Source organism: Elephantulus edwardii, unplaced genomic scaffold, assembly GCF_000299155.1.
Source record: "Elephantulus edwardii isolate Elephantulus edwardi_28Jun2011 unplaced genomic scaffold, EleEdw1.0 scaffold00069, whole genome shotgun sequence".
Taxonomy (NCBI): Eukaryota; Metazoa; Chordata; class Mammalia; order Macroscelidea; family Macroscelididae; genus Elephantulus; species Elephantulus edwardii.
Genome location: NW_006399819.1, coordinates 16,318,651 through 16,338,644, shown reverse-complemented (window position 1 = coordinate 16,338,644; position 19,994 = coordinate 16,318,651). Strand labels below are relative to the sequence as shown.

Sequence of the window (19,994 nt, the reverse complement as noted above, 5' to 3'; positions counted from 1 at the left end):
GATTAGTCTCCCTCTAATCCTGATGCCACACTCCTATTCATATTCTCCAGCTTCTTGATTAATTTGTTCAGCGTACAGATGATATACGTATGGAGAGAGAATACAATCCTGACACACTTCCTTCTTAATTTTAAAACATGAAGTACTCCCCTGCTCTGTTCTCATAACAGCCTCCTGGTCCAGGTTATGGGTTCCACATGAGCACAATCAAATGCTCTGGGATTCCCATTCTTCTCAATGTCAGCCACACATGATCCACACAGTCAAACGTCTTTACAAAGTCAATAAAGCATAAATAGACATACTTCTGGTATTTTTTACTTTCAGCCAGGATCCACCTGACATCAGCAATGATGCTCTGATGTCATGGCCTCTTCTAAATCCTTCTTGAGGATTGAGTTAAAGTGCCACAGAGCAGGGATATTCAATTTAAAGATAAAGGTATGCCTTATACAAGCTATGATATTTTCAGCAGCTTTTCCTATGCATCCAAAAAGTTGGAAAATAAATAAAAGCAATCAAAGAAGAATAAATGCCTTTGAATTTTGGTGTTGGAGAAGAGTATTGAGTAAATATGCCTTGGATGGCCAAAATAACATAAATGAGTCTTGAAGGAAGTTCAACCAGAGTGCTCCTTTGAGGTAATGATGGTAAAACTTTTTTTCACATCCTTTGAGCATGTTGTTAAGAGGAACCAGTTCTTAGAAAAAGACATCATGTTTTGAAAGTACAGTCAATGAAACAGAAGATCCTCAATGAGATGGGGTGACATAATGATTGGAACAAAGGCCGAAGGATGTCGCAAATTGTGAGGAGAGTGTGCAGTACAGGGCAAGGGTTCATGTCTGTTGTTTGTAAAATGGCTTTGAAAAGTAGTGGTTTCGATGCAATTAATAATAACAGCTTGGGCATAAAAAAAGACATGCAAGGGGAAATTAGAAATGAGAAATAGGTAGTCTGGTCAGAAGAAATAGAAAAATAAAGGTGTAGGGCTTGAAAGGAACATGTATTTGAGCAAAGAGCACAGGGAAGAGGGGACTGTAAATTGGTGCATATTATGAAAATATATTAAATTCTACATTAAAGAGTTTATATACCTCTCTCTGTCTCATTTATATCGTCAGAACTGACTCAAAGCTGATCCTCTCTTGGGTTCTCAAAGCTATAAATTACAAAAAAGAGATTACCCTTGTTTTCTCTCACAGAGCTGGTGGCTGAGTCAAACTGTGAGAAAGGAATGGCCTTTGAGTTAGTCCAGTAAATACAGGCAATGTACATGTTCTACATTTTTTGTCAACCTCCCTGCCACCCATGTATTTTCCTAAATCCATATCCTCATTTATTTTTGGTTTGTATTTTACAGACCAAAAAAAGAAAAAAGCAAGCAGTGCTCACAAAAATATCAGGGTGGCTGGGTTTGGAAAAGAAAAATGTAGATTGCTTAATATTACTTATGTATGCATTATTTGCATAAAAATATGGTAGGTGCTACTTCATAGCTTTGAATAAACAAACCTCAGATGAGCCAAAATCCACTTTCACAGTTGACTCCTCATAGCCACTCTCTATAGGGCTCCCAAGGCTGTAAATCTTTACAGAAAGAGGCTGTCTATTTTTCCTCCACAGAGAAGTGTGTGGATTTAAACCGCTGAGTTTTCAATTCACAGTACAATCTGTATGCACTATGATAGGTCATGACTATTCCTCCAAAGCATTCAGCTAACAAACTTTATTTATAAGGGCTAGTCAGAGAGCTGGACAATGACTAGGGATGATAGAAGGAGAGTTGATGCTTTTGAGCTGTGGTGCTGGAGAACAGTGTTGTTGCATATACCATGAAATGCTAGGAGAGCAAACAGGTTCATCCCTGAGAGGGTTAAACCAGGCTGCTCCTTGGAGTCAAGGATTCTGAAGCTTCATCTGACAAACTTTGGGCATGTTGCAAGGAGGGACTAATCCTTGGAGAGGGATATCATGTTTGGGAGGGTGGAGGGACAGCACAGGAGAGGAAGACTCTTGATGAGATGGATCAATTCAGTGATTGGATTAATAGGAGTAGGTGTGTCAGAGACAGGTGTGGTTGGCACAGGATAGAGCAGGGTTTAGGGCTCTTGTACATAGAGTCGCTATGAGGTGCAAGCTACTCGATGCCACATAACAACAACAACAAACAGATCCGGGGAGCTCTGGAGGCAAAGTCAGTAGAGACTAGTGCTGCTAACTCAAAGGCCAAGACTTTCTAGTTTGAATTTACCAACGGTTCTTCAGAAGAAAGTTGGGCAATAATCTTCTGCATGATTTACTGCTTTAGAAGCCTAATGGAGGGTCAGCTATGGGTTAGTTCCAACTGAAGGCAATGAGTTGAGTAGAAACAGACAAAATTTGTAATGTGCTATATAGCTCACTTTCCCTTGAAAATTCATATAAAACTGTATTAAGAACACATCCAGCTCCAAATACAAAGCTATGGCTTTACTTGAAATATGAAAAGGACCAATTTTGACAGCTATAAAAGCATCAACAGAAGCCACATTTCATGATATGGATGAATAAAACAGAAACAATAGTTAAGGTATAAAAATTAAACACCTCTGCTTTTTAAATTAAACAACTTTGAAATGAGTACACACATAGAACAAAAAAAGGCAAATGGCTTTAAGAGATTTCATAAAACAATGCACATACAGATTCAATATCTTAAGAAATTAAACTTGACTTTAAAAATGAGAAGAAAATATTACCTTAATTTTATCAATATAGTTGACATCTCTATGATTAAATACTTCATGTGCCCCATTTTGCAAAACAATGTTTTTACCTTCCTCAGTACCAGCTGTGCCCAAAACCTTTAAGCCATAAGCTCTGGCAATTTGACATGTTGCAAGTCCAACCTGAAAAACAAAGGTATAACTCAAGAGTTTTTGAGGTGTCACATTCCTCCAAACAGTTATTAAATATATTCTACAAACTTTAGATACCTATCTTTACAGAACTTACAGTTCAAATGAAGAAATAGAAAAAAAACTGTTAACTCTTACTGAACACTTAAAAAGCACATGGTTATCATATTGCTTTATGTACAGTGCTTAAAGTCATCTTCACAATAAATAGAAACTATTGTTCATCCGACAGATGAGGAATCTGAATTTAAATATACAAGCAACTTGCTTAAGTCACTCTAGAGATGGAAGCAGGAGCTAGAGTAAATCTATCGGGCTGGACTATTTAACCAAAGCACCTATGGTATTAAGGGCTTATTGTCCCAAATGCCCTCCTCCCTAGCTACTCACTTCGGCTTGCCATGTCAATGGTGGGAAAACGTGAATAGGACATGTCAGCCTATCCACAAGGGGATCAGCTAATCTTGTAACTAACTTGAGCAGATTCAATAGCAGATTTTGAAAATCTCACCACCAGCACAGAAGAAGAGATATGCAGTGAGTGCCTTTCAAGGCCAGAGGTTCCTGTGCCAGCAAGAGGTACAGGAGAACAGCAACAGCAGCTGAAGCAGAGAACCAGAACCAGAGATCTGACATGAAATGAAGCTGACCTTGGGACTGCTACTCTATGGAACCAGAGCTGGGAGCTCAAGTTTGTGGGATGATTTGGACGGTGAGTGAGAGCCAGGAAAGCCACACATGGCAAGACTAAGAGCTTTGTAACACAGGCCTAAAGCCATGAGGGTAGAGGCTGAGATGTCTGTGAGCACATTTATCTTGACTGAGTAATTATATCTGATACTAATCTGAATTATAGCCTTTTGACTTCCCCAAGATGATTCTATGTGGTCTTTGAGCTACTTGCAATGGATTTTGGACCCAGTAGAGCAGTAAGATTGGGGTTAGGATGAGTAGAAAGAGGTTCAGGAGTGTTAGGGACATGTCAGAACCATGGAAATGAGTTTTGTGTTGTGGATATTACTGACAAGGACAGTTTTCCCTTGTGAAGCTGGTGGAGGTCAGATATGGCTATCCCTATGTGGCCTTTGTTCTTTTCACTGTATCAAATCACTTATCAAGCACCTGCATTCAAGGAAAGTATTGTTGTGATGTGCCACTGAGTCATCCAAAACACATAGTAATCCTATGTACAGTAGCTCAGAAGCCTGCCCTGTCCTGAGCCAGTCTCACTGAGCCAGACACACCTACCCCTACTGTCTCAGTTACTGTATCAATCCATCTCATCTAGGATCTTTTTCTCCTGAACTATCCTTCACCCTTTCAAGCATGATATTCTTCTCCCAGGACTGGTCCTCCTGGCCACATGCCCAAAGTATGTGAGACCAAGCTTAAGAATCTTAGTCTCCAAGAAGAAACCTGGTTTCACCCTCTCTAAGACAGACTTTTCCCCCCTTCTTTTTCTTGGTGGTCCATGATATGTTCAACACTTTCCTCCTGCACTACAACTCAAAGGCACGTCTTCTTCTGTCATCCTTTGTCATTGTCCATCTCTCTGATGCACAGCAAGTAATTGCAAAGACCATGAACTGGATCAGGCACACCTTAGTCTCTAGACCGGCATCGTTGCCTTTCAGTACTCTGGAGAGGTCTCTGAGAGCAGAGTTTTCCCAAAGCAATTTGTATTTTGATTTCCTGACTGCTGGTGCCAAGACTGCTGACTGGGAAGTTGAGTAAACTGTACTTAACAACCTTAATACCTTCTCCATCTATCATGGTTCTGCCAACTGTCCCAGTGGTGAGAATCTTTGTCTTTTGATGTTGAGCTTCAATCCATACTGAAGACGACAGACCTTGACAGCAAATGCTTCAGGTCCTCCTCAGTTTCAGCAAGCAAGGTTGTGTCATCTACATAATCTAGATTGTTTATAAGTGTTCCTCGAATCCTGATGCCACATTCCTCCTCATAAAACCCAGCTTCCTGAATGATCTGTTCTGCATATAGATTGAAGAGGTATGGAGAGAGGATGCATCCCTGATGCACTCCTTTTCTGATTTTGAACCATGCAGTGTTTCCTTGCTCTGCTCTGAGGACTGCTTCCTGGCCCAAGTATAGGTTTCACGTAAGCACAATCAGGTGTTCTGAGATTCCTAGTTTCCTCAAGGTTAGCCACAAACTGTTGTGATCCATACGGTTAAATGCCTTTGTATAGTCAATGAAACACAGACAACATTCCTTTGGTACTCTTTGCTTTCTGCCAAGATCCATCTGACATTGGAGATAATGTCTCTAGGGCCACAACCTTTTCCAAACTCAACTTGTATTTCTGATAGTTCTATGTCAATGTGTGGTTTCAGTCATTTCTAGATTATCTTTAGCAGGATTTTGCTTGTGTGTGATTTTGTTCAATAATTTTCACACTGTTGGGTCACCTGATCTCTTCCAGTCAGTTGGCCAGGTAGCTGTCTTCCAGTTTTCATGGCACACCTGGTAAGCATATCCAGAGCTGCATCCTTTTGTTAAAATATGCCAATTAGTATTCCAGCAATTCCTGGGGCTTTATTTTTTGCCAAGTCCTTCAGAGCAGCCTGCATCTCCTCCTTCATCACTATTGCCTCTTGATCATATGTTATTTCTTGAAATTCTTCTGTGTCAGCCAATTCTAGGACTTAAACTTTTCCTTATTGCTGTCAACTTGGAACTGACTCAGAGCTGATCCTTTAACAGATTTGTGGAGGCTCTGATAGTATAGGAGGGGACTGCCCGTCCTTCTCCCTCAAAGCAGCCAGTCTGAGCCTCTTGTCACTGAATTTGAAACACAACTCCATTGATACTAGACCACCAGAGCTCCACAGGGCTTAAAAATAACTAAAATATAATCACTGACTTCATGGTTTAATTAAAAACACAAATCAGTATATAATAGATATAACGCCTCAACTATTTGAAAAAATAGGTACGTGGCCAAATGATTTATTCATTCAAATGATGAACATTTATTTTTATTCTGTACAAAACGGGAAGCTCTGATTACATGGTATATTACAGGTTACACTTCTAACTCAACGTTCAGTGGTTTGAATCAGCCAGCCGTTCTATAGAAGACAGTGTCCTTCATAAAGATTCACAAAACGGAATCAGAAATGACTTGAAGGCAGTGAATTTGGTTTTTTTTTTTGTTTAAATGTGCAAAACCCCTTCCCATTCTAATGAGGATGAACAATAATAAATATAAGAACAAATATAGGAATAAAGCAAATTCTGAAAATTGTGTTATGAAGACAATAAAAACAAAGTAAAGAAGACTTAAAAACATTCACTGAAGAAAATAAACACTACAACCTTCACTATGGATTACATCTCAACAGCAAGAGTACAAAATTCTTAAAATTGGACCAATAAGCAATTTTATGAAGATGGAAAAATGACTGACATGATCAACTATTTGATTTTACTTGAATTTACAGTCAACAGCCAAGGTAGTAGCAGGCAGGAAAAAGTATCTTTAAAGTGCTAGAGTAGGAATGTCACTTTACAGACTAAGATGCATCTGATCCAACCTATGGCAGTTTCTACTGCTTCATTGCATGTGAAAGTTGGACAATGAACAAGGAAGACAGAAGAGGAATCAATGACTTTGAATGGTGATCCTGATAAACAACACTGAAAATACCATAGACGATGGAAAAGAACAAGCAAATCTGTTTTGGAGTGAGAATGGTGAAACTTACATTGGCATGTTGTCAAGAGGTGCTAGTCCTTTAACAGAGAAAAATGCTGGGGAAACTAGAAGGCCGGTGAAAGAAAGGAAGACCTTCAATAAGAAGGACTAACATGTTGACTGTGAAAATGGGTTTAAGCACGGTGGATATTGTTAGGATGGCTCAGAATAAGGCAAAGTTTCGATCTGTTGTTTACAGGATTTCTATAATCAGAGTTAACTCAATGGTAACTAACAAGAACAACAATAAGGAAACCAGTCTACTAGGTTAGATAGAGATGAAAAGAGTAGATATTTAAGTCATTGGGAAGGGCCACTCTGATGAAACGAAGCCTGAATGAAGTATGAGAATATGCTAGATAAAGAATGCAATAGGTAGAATATGTGGTCACAGTTAAACTGGAAAGGTGAGAATGAACTTGGGATGACCAAAGACAGAAAGAGGGGCACTGTGGGAGAGAGTGGAAGATGAGGCAGGAAGGTTGAAAGTGAAGGTAATGAGTTTGCATTCCATATACAAACAATGAAGGATTATTTAGGAGGGAAGTAGGAGAGTATGATTTAAGTTTTGAAATGATCACCACAATATATGTGAAGCAAAAGGTTGTTGTTAGGTGCCATCAAGTCGAATAACTACAATTCATAGTGGCCCTATGAACAAAAGATCTGAACTTTGCCTTATCCTATATCACCCTTACCTTCTCTAATATACTCAAGCACATTGCTACACTCATTGTATAGCTCCATGTTGTTGAGGGGTTTTCTCTCTTTCAGTGACCTTCTACCCTTCCAAGAACTGGCCTCTCCTAACAAGAGCCCAAAGTATGGGAGAGGAAGTTTCACCATCTTTGCCTTTATACAAAAGGTAGATGGGGGAGATGGGAGTAGTGAGATCAGTTAGTAACACATTCTCAACTTTAGATATGGCTGAATTGAACTAGCATCTTAGACTGAGAAATATAAAAATAAAGTTAAACATGGTTTAGGTGTAAACTTTTGAGATTTCCTCCAGATTGAATGTAAGAGGTAAGGATTAGGGAAAAATCAAGGCTGTCACCTAGATCTTTGGCTAGATCAACTGGATAGATTGATTGAGTGATCTCAGAGGATCAGGTTTGTGTAAGGAACAAGAACTTTCAAGAAGTCTCACTTGAACATAGTTCTCTTCTAAATAAAATGGCTCAGTAATCAGTTTAATACAAGCAATGACTCAAAAGAGTTCAGAGCTGGAGGGAAAATTTAAAATTCAGCTATAGAGGATATTTTTAATAGGCGAGTTTAACAGAACTGGATGTGATTAAAATGACACCAGATTAATGTGCTCTGTATAGAAGAGGCACACAAATATTTTAGGAATATAGATAAATGAATAATTTTATAACAAAACCAAAATACATACACTTGAGTAAATGCCTAAAGAATGGTAGAGAAGGCATATATATTTAGAACAGGGTTCCTTTACTTAACATTTTGCAAGATAATCCTTTATTGTGGAGTTTGTCATGTTCAGCAATGGAGCTGTGGTGGTATAGCAGTTAAAATGCTTGGTTGCTAAACTCCAGGTCAGTGGTTCAAATTTATGGCCTCTCTGCAGGAAAAAGACATGGTAGTTTGCTTCTGTAAAGGATTACAGCCTTGAAAACCATATGGAGAACTTTTTCCATTTTAAACGGTCACTATGAGTCTGCATTAATTCAAGGGCAGAGATGTTTGGGTAAAATCATTATTGATTGAGCAAAACAAAAAATCAAAATGACAAATTATGATAGAAAGTACTTAATTGTAACCAAATCACTAACTCTCGGGCTTGAAATGGACCTTCAAGATTATCTGGTATATGGGAATGATGAGCCTGAACTCTAGTTATGACAAGGATTTATTTGATTTAATCAAAAGCAAACAACCATATAGAGCTCACTGTCTCATTGAGGAGACAAACATTTAATTGGATGAAATACAATACATTTGGAAGTCAATACAAATGATTGTTGTTATTATGTGCCGTCAAGTCGACTATGACTCATAGCAAACTTGTGCACAATAACTCTGAACTCTACTCCATCCTGAGTCAATCTCACTGTCTCTGACACACTTACCATCATTACCCTAGTTATTGTGTCAATCCCTCTCATCCGGGGTCATCTTCTCCTGTGCTATCCCTCAACCCTTCCAAGCATGATATCCTTCTACCAGGACTGGTTCCTCCTGGCTACATGTCCAAACTATGGGAGATGTAGTCTCAAAATCTTTGCCTCCAAGGAGCAGTTTGGTTTCACCCTCTCCAAGACAGACCCGTTAGTTTTCTTGGCAGTCCATGGTGTGTTCAATACTTTTCTCCAGCAGCACAGCTCAAAGGCATCAATTCTTCCTCTGTAGTCCTTGGCCACTGTCCAGCTCTCTGATGCATAGCAAGTAATTCTGAAGACAATGGCCTGGATCAGGGACACCTTAGTGTCTACGTGGACTGACATCCATGATCTTCAGCAATCTGGATAGGTCCCTGACAGCAGCTTCCTAATGCAATTTGTCTTTTGATTTCATGCCTGCTGGTGCCAAGAGTGTTGATTGTGGAACTGTTGTTGTTTTTTTTTGTTGTTATGTGCTGTTGAGTTGCCTGCGACTCATAGCGACCCTATGTACAACAGCCCTAAACTCCGCTCTGTCCTGTGCCAATCGCACGGTCTCTGACACTCCCATCCCAATTACCCCAGTCACTAAATCAATCCACCTCATAGAGGGCCTTCCTCTCCTGCGCTGTCCCTCCACCCTCCCAAGCATGATGTCCCTCTCTAAGGACCAGTCTCTCCTCACAACATGTCCAAAGTATGTTAGAGGGAGCCTCAGAATCCTTGCCTCCAAGGAGCCACCCGGTTTAACCCTTTCCAGGACAAATCTGTTTGTTTTCCTAGCAGTCCATGGTATTCTCAATACTCTTCTCCAGCACCACAGCTCAAAGGCATCAATTCTCCTTCTATCCTCCCTGGTCATTGTGGAACTGAGCAAAAGGAAATTGTTAATAATCTCAAACTCTTTTCTGAGGCCAAAGAAGAGAAAACAGATGATTTCTTCCCCCCCCCCCCATCAACTTTTGCAGTCAGAAATCAATAGAGCATGCAACCAGGATGCACTAACACACTAACAGGTGACGGAAATGCAAAAGTTGGCAATAGGAAAAAAAGATCAGTAGCTGGAAAACATGGGCTTGGGTGACAGAAATGAGGCTGGAGATAAAATGACAGAATTTTGTAGTCAGTGATTTATTCATTGCAAATATCTTTTATAAAAAAACAAACAGACTATATACATGGACCTCATCTGATGGTCTGACTAGAATCAGGTTGACTACACCTGTGTAAAGAACTGTTGGAGAAGCTCATTATCAGCTGAGAAAATCAGGCCAGCTGCTGATTATGGAACAGACTATCAACTACTCATCTGCAAATTCAAACTGAAGCTAAAGAAAATTAAACCAAATCCACAAGCATCAAAATTTGACCTGGACTCTATCACACCTAAATTAAAAAGGCATCTCAGGAACAGATTTGAGGCCTTGAGCATTAAAAAGCAAAGGCCAGATGAGCTGTGGGAGGATATCAAGAATATTATCCATGAAGAATGTAAAAGGTCACTTCAAAGACAAAGGAGGAAGAAAAGACCAAGAAGGATGTCAGATGGGACTCTGAATATTGCACTATGGCGTTGAGAAGCCAAAGCAAAAGGAAGAAATCTAGAAGTTAAGGAGCTGAACAGAAGATTTCAAAGGGCAACTCAGGAAGACAAAGCAAAGTATTAGAATGAAATGTGCAAAGAGCTGGAGTCAGAAAATCAAAAGGGTCGAACTCACTCAACATTTCTTAAACTGAAGGAACTGAAGAAACGTTTAAGCCTTGAATTGCAGCTTGAGGATGCTATTGGCAAAATATGGAATGATTCAGGAAGCATCAAAAGAAGATGGAAGGAGTACACAAAGGCACTGTTTCAAAATAAACACAAAACTAACCAATACAGAAATATTTCATGAAACAATTTATGTTTAAGAGGCAATGGTGATGAAGGAAGAAGTTCAAGCTGCTCTAAAGGAATTGGCAAAAAACAAGGCCCCAGTAATTGGGGAGACCAACTGATGGAATATCAATTGACATATTTCAACAAAGAGATGTGGGTGGCCCTGGAAGTGCTCACCAGGCTGTGTCAAGAAATCTAGGGGACAACCACCTGGCCAACTGGCTGGAAGAAATACAAAGGATTCTGGACAAGCACTGTGGCAACTAGACAATTAAAACAGACATTCGGATGGCGGGGGAAGAAGAACAAACTGGGGAGGAGGGTAGAGAGAATGGTGCAGCAATGAAGGAATGAAAACCCAAAATCCCTGTAAATGTTCATTAAAACTAATACAATTTAATAACAACAAAAAAAGAAAACAACCCAATCAAAACAACAAACTAGACCTCTAATGATATTTTAAGCTAAAAGCAATCCTTATTGTAGCTCTAGCTACTTTAAAGAGTATTCCAAAGCTATTTTAAAGGCAGTATTTCTTCTGTTCTTTTCAACATTTACTCTAGCAATATTCTTTCAATGAATAGGCACTACACCTGCACACTATTTTCCTTCTACTTATTTTGCTAACATTAAAATAGGATACTCCCCATCACCATATCTGTGAGATGGCAATGTTGGCAAATTCCACAGCATTTTAAACATACTACATAATCCCAAAGGACTTTGAATTAAATGAGGACAGAAAGTACAAACAGAAGCAAGATAAAACTCAGAGCTCTGTTCCCCTCTGATAGGGCCGGGAGGATCAGAAGCACTTCACACACCAGGCCTTCAACCTATCCCTGCCAGCCAAGGATTTAACAAACTCTCAGCCAGCTTAGAGAACTATGTGGACTTTGCTTTTTTTTTTTTTTTTTTAAAAAAAAATCATAGTGAAGCAACTGTGCTTTTTACAAGAGGGTAAAAGGAATAAAAAGATTTCCTTTAAATTCTTCTCTCCTCTTCCTTCTGAAATCTCATTTCTCCAGAGAGCACAAGGTTAGCTCTCTTGAAACCCAGAGTGATTTAAATGCATGCATTCATTTGATAGATACTCTAACTATTGAAGGGTAAACGTAATTTAATTCAAAAATAGCCTTTCTAATGAAGCTAAACAATAGGAGTGTTCACAAGGCATACAGGTTATATTTTTCAAGCCCTAAAAAGAACCCAAAACAACCAAACCAAAAACTTCCTGTTTTTAGTAAATAAACTGATTAACTAAATCTTTCAGAACTGTTCTACTTGAAGTACAAAGGGGAGTCTGGGTGTTTACCCATCTGTAAAGGAACAGAGAACACAAAGGACAGATCCTTTGTATTACCTGTCCACGTGTAACTTTTCAGGATACCATTCATTATGGTCAACACACCATTTCCACAGAGCATTTCTTTCAACCTGTACTTGAAGGTAGACAGTCCTTTAAAAGGGTTAACCAGCTTTCTCCAGGAGAGCCATCTAACCTCTTAGCCCTTTCTTTTAAAAAATGTGAAATGTAGTCTCTAACATTTCTAAAGCCTCCACATGCAGGATAGAGGTCGTGTGGATTCCTTGTTAAATTCCAACCTCTACGCTCTAACTTTTCCTCTAAGCTCCTCAGAGATAGACTGACAGCTAGTTTCCTGAAGAGGCTTCTGACAGCCCAGCGTTGGGTGATTTCACTGAAGGGCTTATTTTATAAGTTCTGAGTCTCTTCTCCCTACCCTCCAGTCCAACATTAGCATTTTAAGCCGTGGGTTGTGGTGTTAAGGACACAGCTGTATACCGTGCGCTCCATGAATGTCATCAAAGCACAGCAGGCAAGCAGTGGAAGGGAGATAGAAAAGAACTAAGAATTCACATTGCGGCTTTGCGGTACTGTCTAGGGCAGCGTGGGTAAAGCTTTAATGAGCCTTCCTTTCCTTATCTAAGGGAATATGGAATCAATATTAACCGTAACAGAACTGTTTAAAATTCTAAATAAATATTCTTATCATATATGCTACTTGAAGGCAGACACAAAGTCATACCTTGGTCTATAGGCAATACAGGTAAAAAGCCCAAATGCTTTATTTTTTATAGGGTACTTGGCTGAATTTAGTAACCAAAAAAGGCTAGACTAATGCTGAAGAATCACCTTTGGAAGTTTTACTATACAATGAAAAAATGGTACCCTTGACTATGTTCCATTTCATGTATGTAGCTTTGTAAAATGACTAAAAGATATATAACATGAAATCTACAAGGCTTTTTAAAAAATAAACTTTAAAGAAAAATTAACCAGTCCATACTTACCCCTCCACTAGCCCCATGAACCAGAACAGTTTCTCCAGCTTTTGCACGGGCACTAGGGGACAAAAAAGCAGCACGGGTTTCAACACTTTATGTTTTGAAACTAAGTACAGATGCTTTTTATCATCTTTAAGAAACTTCTACCCTATCATCTTTAAGAAAATTCTACCCTCAAATTAGCTAACACTTTCCCCACGAGAAAACTCAGTGTGATATCCAGCTTAAAATTCTTTTCCAAGATCCAATGGACCTTCTGAGCCACAGATAAAAGAAAACCTTTATTCCTTTCTTCTTCTTCTTCCCTCCTACCCTTCTTCCTCTCCATTGTCCTCTTTCCTTCCTTTCACTTATTCATTCAACAAAATGTTTTACAAGGAACTTACTAAGTCAAGGCACCCTAGCTGGCACAATCTGTGCATGAGTTTGAATCCACCAGCTGCTCCATGGAGAAATATGGGCAATCTCCTCCCATGCAATTTACTGCTTCTGAAAACCCACTGGATGGTCAGTTATGGGTTGGTTCAAATTCAGTGTTAACAACCACAAATGACTAAAAAGTTTGGCAGTTTCACCTCCCCAAGAAGCACCTTGTATGAAAGGCTGATGATCTTCTTTTAAAAAATCATTGATATAAAACTCATTAGAGGGAAGTTTCACTCTGCAACACGAGAGAATCACCTCCACAGCAGCTGGTTTCCCTGTGCTCCTATCCATGATTCCATTTGTTAAGAGTCTACAGTCCTCACATGTATATTAAGTACAATGGTATTGCCTAGAGGTGTTGGAATCTCTCATTCTCATATGATGCCCCAGAAAGTGTCAAAGACGGGTTGCTTGGTTTGGGACTTTTTCTTCCTTAGCCTTAATTCAGTGGTCGAGATTAATAAACAATACAGTAGCTAAAATCTCTTTCCCAGGGATTGTTTTTATGTACCATCAAGTCAGAACCAACTCAGCTGACCCTCTAGCAGCTTTTCAGAGGCAGTAAATCTCACAGGAAGAAATTAAGCCATTTAACATTGAGTCATGCCAGCCTCTTTGCCCTCAGACCAGAAAGCAGTGCTGAGTCAGCAATGGTTAGCAGGAATAATAAATCCACTAAATCCTGCCACTAAGGTCATCATGTCACTCTCTCACTCTCTAAAACTCACTCTGGTGAAATGATTTTTTTTTTTTCCAACTTCTGATTCAGACTATTTTTCCTACTATGTTCTGAAAACAAGAAACATTCAGAAAGACAGTTTGGGGAGTGTTCCACAACTCCAGATGGACGAGTGCGAATGTCACATGCCAGCAGCTGTTGTGGGATGCAGTTCAGACTCTGAGGGAGGTTCTCTTGCTTGTCAGAACAATAGGAGGTGGGCACACTGTAGACATATTATGTTCAATCTAAGAACGAACACAGGAACCCGGAGTCCTGCACAAGGCTCTGTGCCCACAGGTAACAAATGGTCAGGTAATAAACAGTGATGCCTTCTTGAACCCTCTTGTTTGGAGATACGAGAATAGAGGACCATGAGTTACACTAGGGATTGAAGAGATTAAGTGAGGTAACCACTCCCAAATCACTCTGGCTTTTAAAAAGTAAAATGCAAATGTAGACTCTCTGATATTACACTCTAGTTGTTTCTGTTATGTGCCATCAAGTCACTTGTGACTACAGAATATGTCATATTTTTCAGCAGATATTTTATTGAAATCTCACAAACTATATCAAGAACACATTCTCTTAAGCCCTGGGACCTGGAGGAGTGGGGAGAAAGCAAGCTAATCCTCTGACTCCCCAGTGCAATGCTCCTCCTATCCTGCAAGGGATGTAAAAAGTCATCCTCTGTTGAATTTCACAACAGAGGTTCAACCATTGACCTTTCAATGCTTTTGTTTTTTTCTGGTCTCTGAAGGTTCTGGTAGGGAGTTCTGGTGGCCTAGTGGCAAGAAGTTGCACTGCAATCCCAAAGGCATGCCCTTTGGCCATCAGCTGCTCTGTGGGAGACTGGTGGGCAATCTCCTTCCATGCAATTAACTGTCTCTGAAAACCTGAAGGAAGGTCAGCTGTGGATCAGTACCAACTCTAAGGTACACACTAAAAGCTCTGATAACCTTCTAATACTCTTTATCTTTTCCCCAAAATCCTGTGCTAATCTACATGATTTGAACATCCATAGGAAAAACACCTAGTATCATACTGGCAAGCAACCCCAACCGCTCCACTGAGAACTACCAACATCAGAACTATGAGAGGATAACAGACAAGAATAGCAATATGTCCATTATTCTCATCCAAATCTTAGAAGCCCACATTCTCTCAAAACCTTTTCTTCAACTGCATAGAGACACTGTGTCTCAAACATTCTACTTCTGCCAAGTTAATGTTCTTCATCTCATTTTCTTCACTACTTGGTCTGGACTCCAGCTTTTTTTTTCCTTTACTGCTCTCATTTCCTTTGATCTGCTTCATTTTTGTCACCAATATTCCAGCCTGAGATATGTGAGAATCTACCTTCCTTGATTCTGCATCCAAATGGCTGAGACTATAGAAGAAAAATCACATAGCCATCCATTGTCATGCCACATCAGTTCTGTTTCTCAGAGGATCACTAAATTTGGAAGAGGAGTGATCACACATGACTCCTCCTCCTTACCCATTAATATTCCATAATACTATCTTTAGTCTTAAGGAATAACCTGTCTTTTCTTCTTTGCAGTCACGTTCTCTGCCCTAAGACATTTCTATTTTGCCTTACATAGGATTTTGCCCTACTGGCCACCTTTCATATTTTCTCTACATATAAGCCAACAGACTCTAATCTCTCCCTCTGTTAGAGCCTTTTTTTTAGCTACATTTTTTTTACTGTTTCACTGTCTCAATTTTTTAACAGTAGTCTCTATTCAAATAATTAATTTCTTCTTTTTTCTTCAACCCACTGTATACTTCTGTCCCACTAATCTACTATAAATAACCTGACTAAAATTACTAACACTCTTTTAATTGCTGAACCAGACTGTTATTTTTACCCCCTGAATAGACCTCCTTGCAGTATTTGACAGCTCTCATTAGTAACATTAACTATTACCATTAGTACTGTTGTGTGGATCACAACAAACTGGCTGACTCTGAGAAGAACAGGAACCCAAGAACATTTAATTTGCTTATGAAAAACCTGTACTTGGGCCAGGGGCAGTAGTCAGAACAAGGACATACTGCATGGTTCAAAATTGGGAGGGATGTATGTCAAGGATTTATTCTGTCTCCATAACTTTTCAATGTACATGCAGAACAGATCATCTGGGAGACTGGGCTGAATGAGGAGGAATGGGGCATCAGGATTAGAGGAAGATTCATCAACAACCTGCATTATGCAGAAGACACAATCCAGCTTGCTGAAAATGAGGAGGACCTGAAGCACTTGCTGCAGAAGATCAAGGACTGCAGCCTTCAATATGGATTGAAGCTCAACATCAAGAACACAAAGATTCTCACCGCTGAGTTGATTGTCAGCATTATAATGGATAGTGAAGAGACTGAGATTGTTAACAGTTTTATTTTGCTTGGTTAAACAGTCAACATTTTTGGTACCAGCACCAGGAAATCAAGAGACCAACTGCATTGAGAAAGTCGGCTGTCAGGGACCTCTTTAGAGTACTGAAGAGCAATGACGTCAGTCAGGCCATAGTCTTCGCAGTTGCTTACTATGTGTCAGCTGGACAATGACTAGAGATAGTTGAAAGATAATTGATGCCTTTGAGCTGTGGTGCTGAAGAAGAGTGTTGAATATATGGACTTTCAGGAAAACAAATAGGTTCGTCTTAGAGAGGATGAAGCCAGGCTGTTTCTTAGAGGCAAGGATTCTGAGGCTTCATCTGATATACCTGGGCATTTTGTAATGAGGGACTGGTCCTTGGAGAGGGACATCATGCTTTGAAGGGTAGAGGGTCAGATAAAGAGAGGGAGACCATTGATGAGATGGATTGATACAGTGACTGAGGTAATGAGGGTAGGTAGGTGTGTCAGAGAAAGTAAAGTTGGCACAGGATAGAGCAGGTTTCAGGCTGTTGTATGTAGGGTCACTATGAGTTGCAAGCAACTTGACGACACATTACAACAGTAAGAATTGCCAGTACTGATTGAGACTGAACTCTTACTCTGTGTTATGTACAGTGCTAATTTCCACTATACGCTATGAGATTGTTGTTGTTGTTGCTACATTGCATAAATCAGGAAACTGCTGTTGAGACAGGGGAATGACTTGACCAAAGTCATACAGCTTGCATGAGGTTAAGGCCATATTCTAACTGTGAGGCAGAGAATGAGTTAATGCTACTTTTTTAGTAAAATGAGTAACTCACCAAAGAAGTGGGTGGTGGTGGTTGTTAGATTCTGTCGAGTAGAGTATGACTCATAGCAACTCTATGAACAATGTATCTGAACCCTTCCCTAGCCTGTGCCATCCTCACAATCTCAGAGATACTAGAGTCCACTGCTATGGTCACTGTGTCAGTCCACCTGGTTGAGGGTCTTCCTCTCCTTCACTGTATCACTACCTTTCAAAGCACGATGTCCCTCTCCATAGCAACATCCCCAAATTATGTGAGATAAAGGTTTATCATCTTTGCATTCAAGTAGCACTCTGGCTGCACTTTTTCCAAGACATATTTGTTTGTTCTTTTTGTAGTCCATTGGATATTGAATATCTCATGGACTGCCAAAAGAACAATCAGATATTTCTTGGAAAAAGAGATTTTTTCCTTGGAAAGGGGCATAATTCTTGGAAGGTTGAGAGTCAGCAAAAGAGAAGATATCCAATGAGATGGATTGACACAGTGACTGCAGTAATGGGATCAAGTGTGTCAGAGTTGATGAGATGGCACAGAATAAGGCACAGTTCAAGTCTGTTGCTTACTGCACTTGACTAGATGACATATAATAATGACTTTCCTAAAAAACTTGCTCTTAAACTCCATAATCATTATTACTGTCTATGAATCCTGCATAGACACTGAAACAATTATTGAACTGAACAGAGAAATAGAGATTGTCTTGGGTAGGATAGTTGGTGTAAGAATAGGTAAAAAGATTTGGAATTTAGGAGGCAGATCTGATCTCATAAGAATTGGCTTTGGGTTATTAATAACTTGCACTGTTTCTCATTAACCCAGGTCTGTCTCCAAAATTAATAAGTTTAACCATCAAACCAGGAACTTTACATACTCTGAAGTTTGGAATTCACTCTTTTTACTTTTCCTCCCCTTTATCACCTTCCACTGACTATACTTTTAAATACTGGTGTTAATTAGCTTTCCTGCATATTTCATTGTTTCTCTATTCCTTGTCATCTCCGCAACTATCACCTACATGATGACATCCCCATATTTCTGTCATGAGCCTTCAAGTTTCAGATTCCTATATCCAAAAGGCTTCTAGAGTTCTTATAGGATGTTTGCCTATGAGATTCAAGTCTAAGACTGAACTGTTTCCCTCTGAAAACCACCCATTCTCTTCTTTGTCTCAGTTCAACATCACTCCACCTGGAAACCTAGAAGTATTCTTAAACCCTTCCTCTCATTTTCTGCAAAATCACCAAATACGCATGGTTTTATCTTCTAAAGTGGTTGACCTTTCTACATCTCTTCTACGTCTCCTTCTCACTGGACCATATGAATTTTACCTGGAGAGATAGTATAAGAACCTACTACCTCTGTCTCCATTCCTATCCTCAAATCCATTTTTCACACAGCTAATAAATGATTTCATTAAAATGCAAATAAGGTAGTATCATAGTTTTTAATAAATTAAAGTATGGCTTCTAATCTTTTATAGAACAATATGAGTAATCTATAATCCAGCTTTTTATAATTAGAATCTATCTGTTAACATTCATTTAAGCCACTACGCTGTTGTATACCGTCTAGTCGAACTGATCCAGAGCTGACTCTCCAGCTGGTTTTCAGAGGCAGTTAATCGCTCGAGAGGAGACTGTCCATGCTTCTTCCAAAATCACTATGGTCTAACCTTATTCTCTGCCACTTTTTGTCTTGAAATCACCTACCAGCAAAACCAAATTGTGTAGTTCTCAAGTCATGCACCGTTTCTCCCCACACACCTTTCTGTTCCTATCACCTACATGGCCCTCTCCCCATCTGTCTTTGCCTAGACTAGCTCACTCTGATCTTTTTTTTTTTTTTAAGTTGGAGAGTTTGATTAAAACACAGATCTTCAAGTCATAGTTATGGAAACTAAGTGGGAATAGCAGTCCCCTGAATTGTACTTTTTTAAATTGTTGCCCACATGACAGTCATATATCACCAAGGTTTTCAACTCATAGCTTTAACCCAACCCATTCATATCCCACTGAGAAACCCTGATCATAATCATATCAGTGTCATCAACCTTTATAATCCCACAAATTCTTATATACATCTCTACAAGTGTCCTATACTTTTCACATCAGTGTTAGTATTAATCTTGTTACCTCCATCTCCTTACATCTTCCATGTATCTCATTAAACTCTGATCATCTTGAAGATAAAAATTGTATTGTGATCCTCATTAAATCCTCAGTCATAACAAAATCTACCAAATTTTCAGTTTATATTCTATAAATTCTTAATAGTAACTACATGGTAAATGAAAATGATGAGTAGATAGCAAAAAGGAAAGTAGTTGAGATTGTCCTTTTCTGGTATTAACTACATAGTTGGCAGAGGGTGTTATTACCGGAGGAGTAGAGCTCGATAAGCAGTAAAGTAGGGGATACCAATGGCAGCTCCTTGTTTAAAGTCCAGTTTTTCTGGCAGTGAGTAAACTGTATCATCTGCAGCAACAGCATACTCTGCATAGCCCCCAGAGACAGTGCTGGTAGTAAAAACTCTGTCACCTTTCTAGAGAAGACAGACATTAACAAATGCATCAAAAGTGAAGCAAAAACAGATACAGTCCTTCCTAGTACAACCTTTATACCAAGAAATCAGTGACAATGTTCTATTTTCTAAGTCCTAGAGAACAATAGTTAAGTGCTTGGCTAATTCAAAGGTCAGCAGTTCGAGTTCACTGGCTGCTTTA

General features: G+C 39.4%; 1 protein-coding gene across 2 annotated transcripts in view; it reads right to left on the bottom strand.

The window, feature by feature from the left end:
* The window catches only part of CRYZ (crystallin, zeta (quinone reductase)), a 34,563-nt gene that overhangs the window by 3,358 nt on the left and 11,211 nt on the right, over nucleotides 1-19,994 (bottom strand). For both annotated transcript variants that reach the window (XM_006888603.1, XM_006888604.1), the window contains exons 3-5: nucleotides 19,650-19,813; nucleotides 12,938-12,989; nucleotides 2,742-2,891 (exon numbers count right to left, since the gene is read on the bottom strand). In XM_006888603.1, coding sequence (XP_006888665.1) covers nucleotides 2,742-2,891; nucleotides 12,938-12,989; nucleotides 19,650-19,813 — 366 coding nt within the window. The remainder of the gene's footprint in view (nucleotides 1-2,741; nucleotides 2,892-12,937; nucleotides 12,990-19,649; nucleotides 19,814-19,994) is intronic.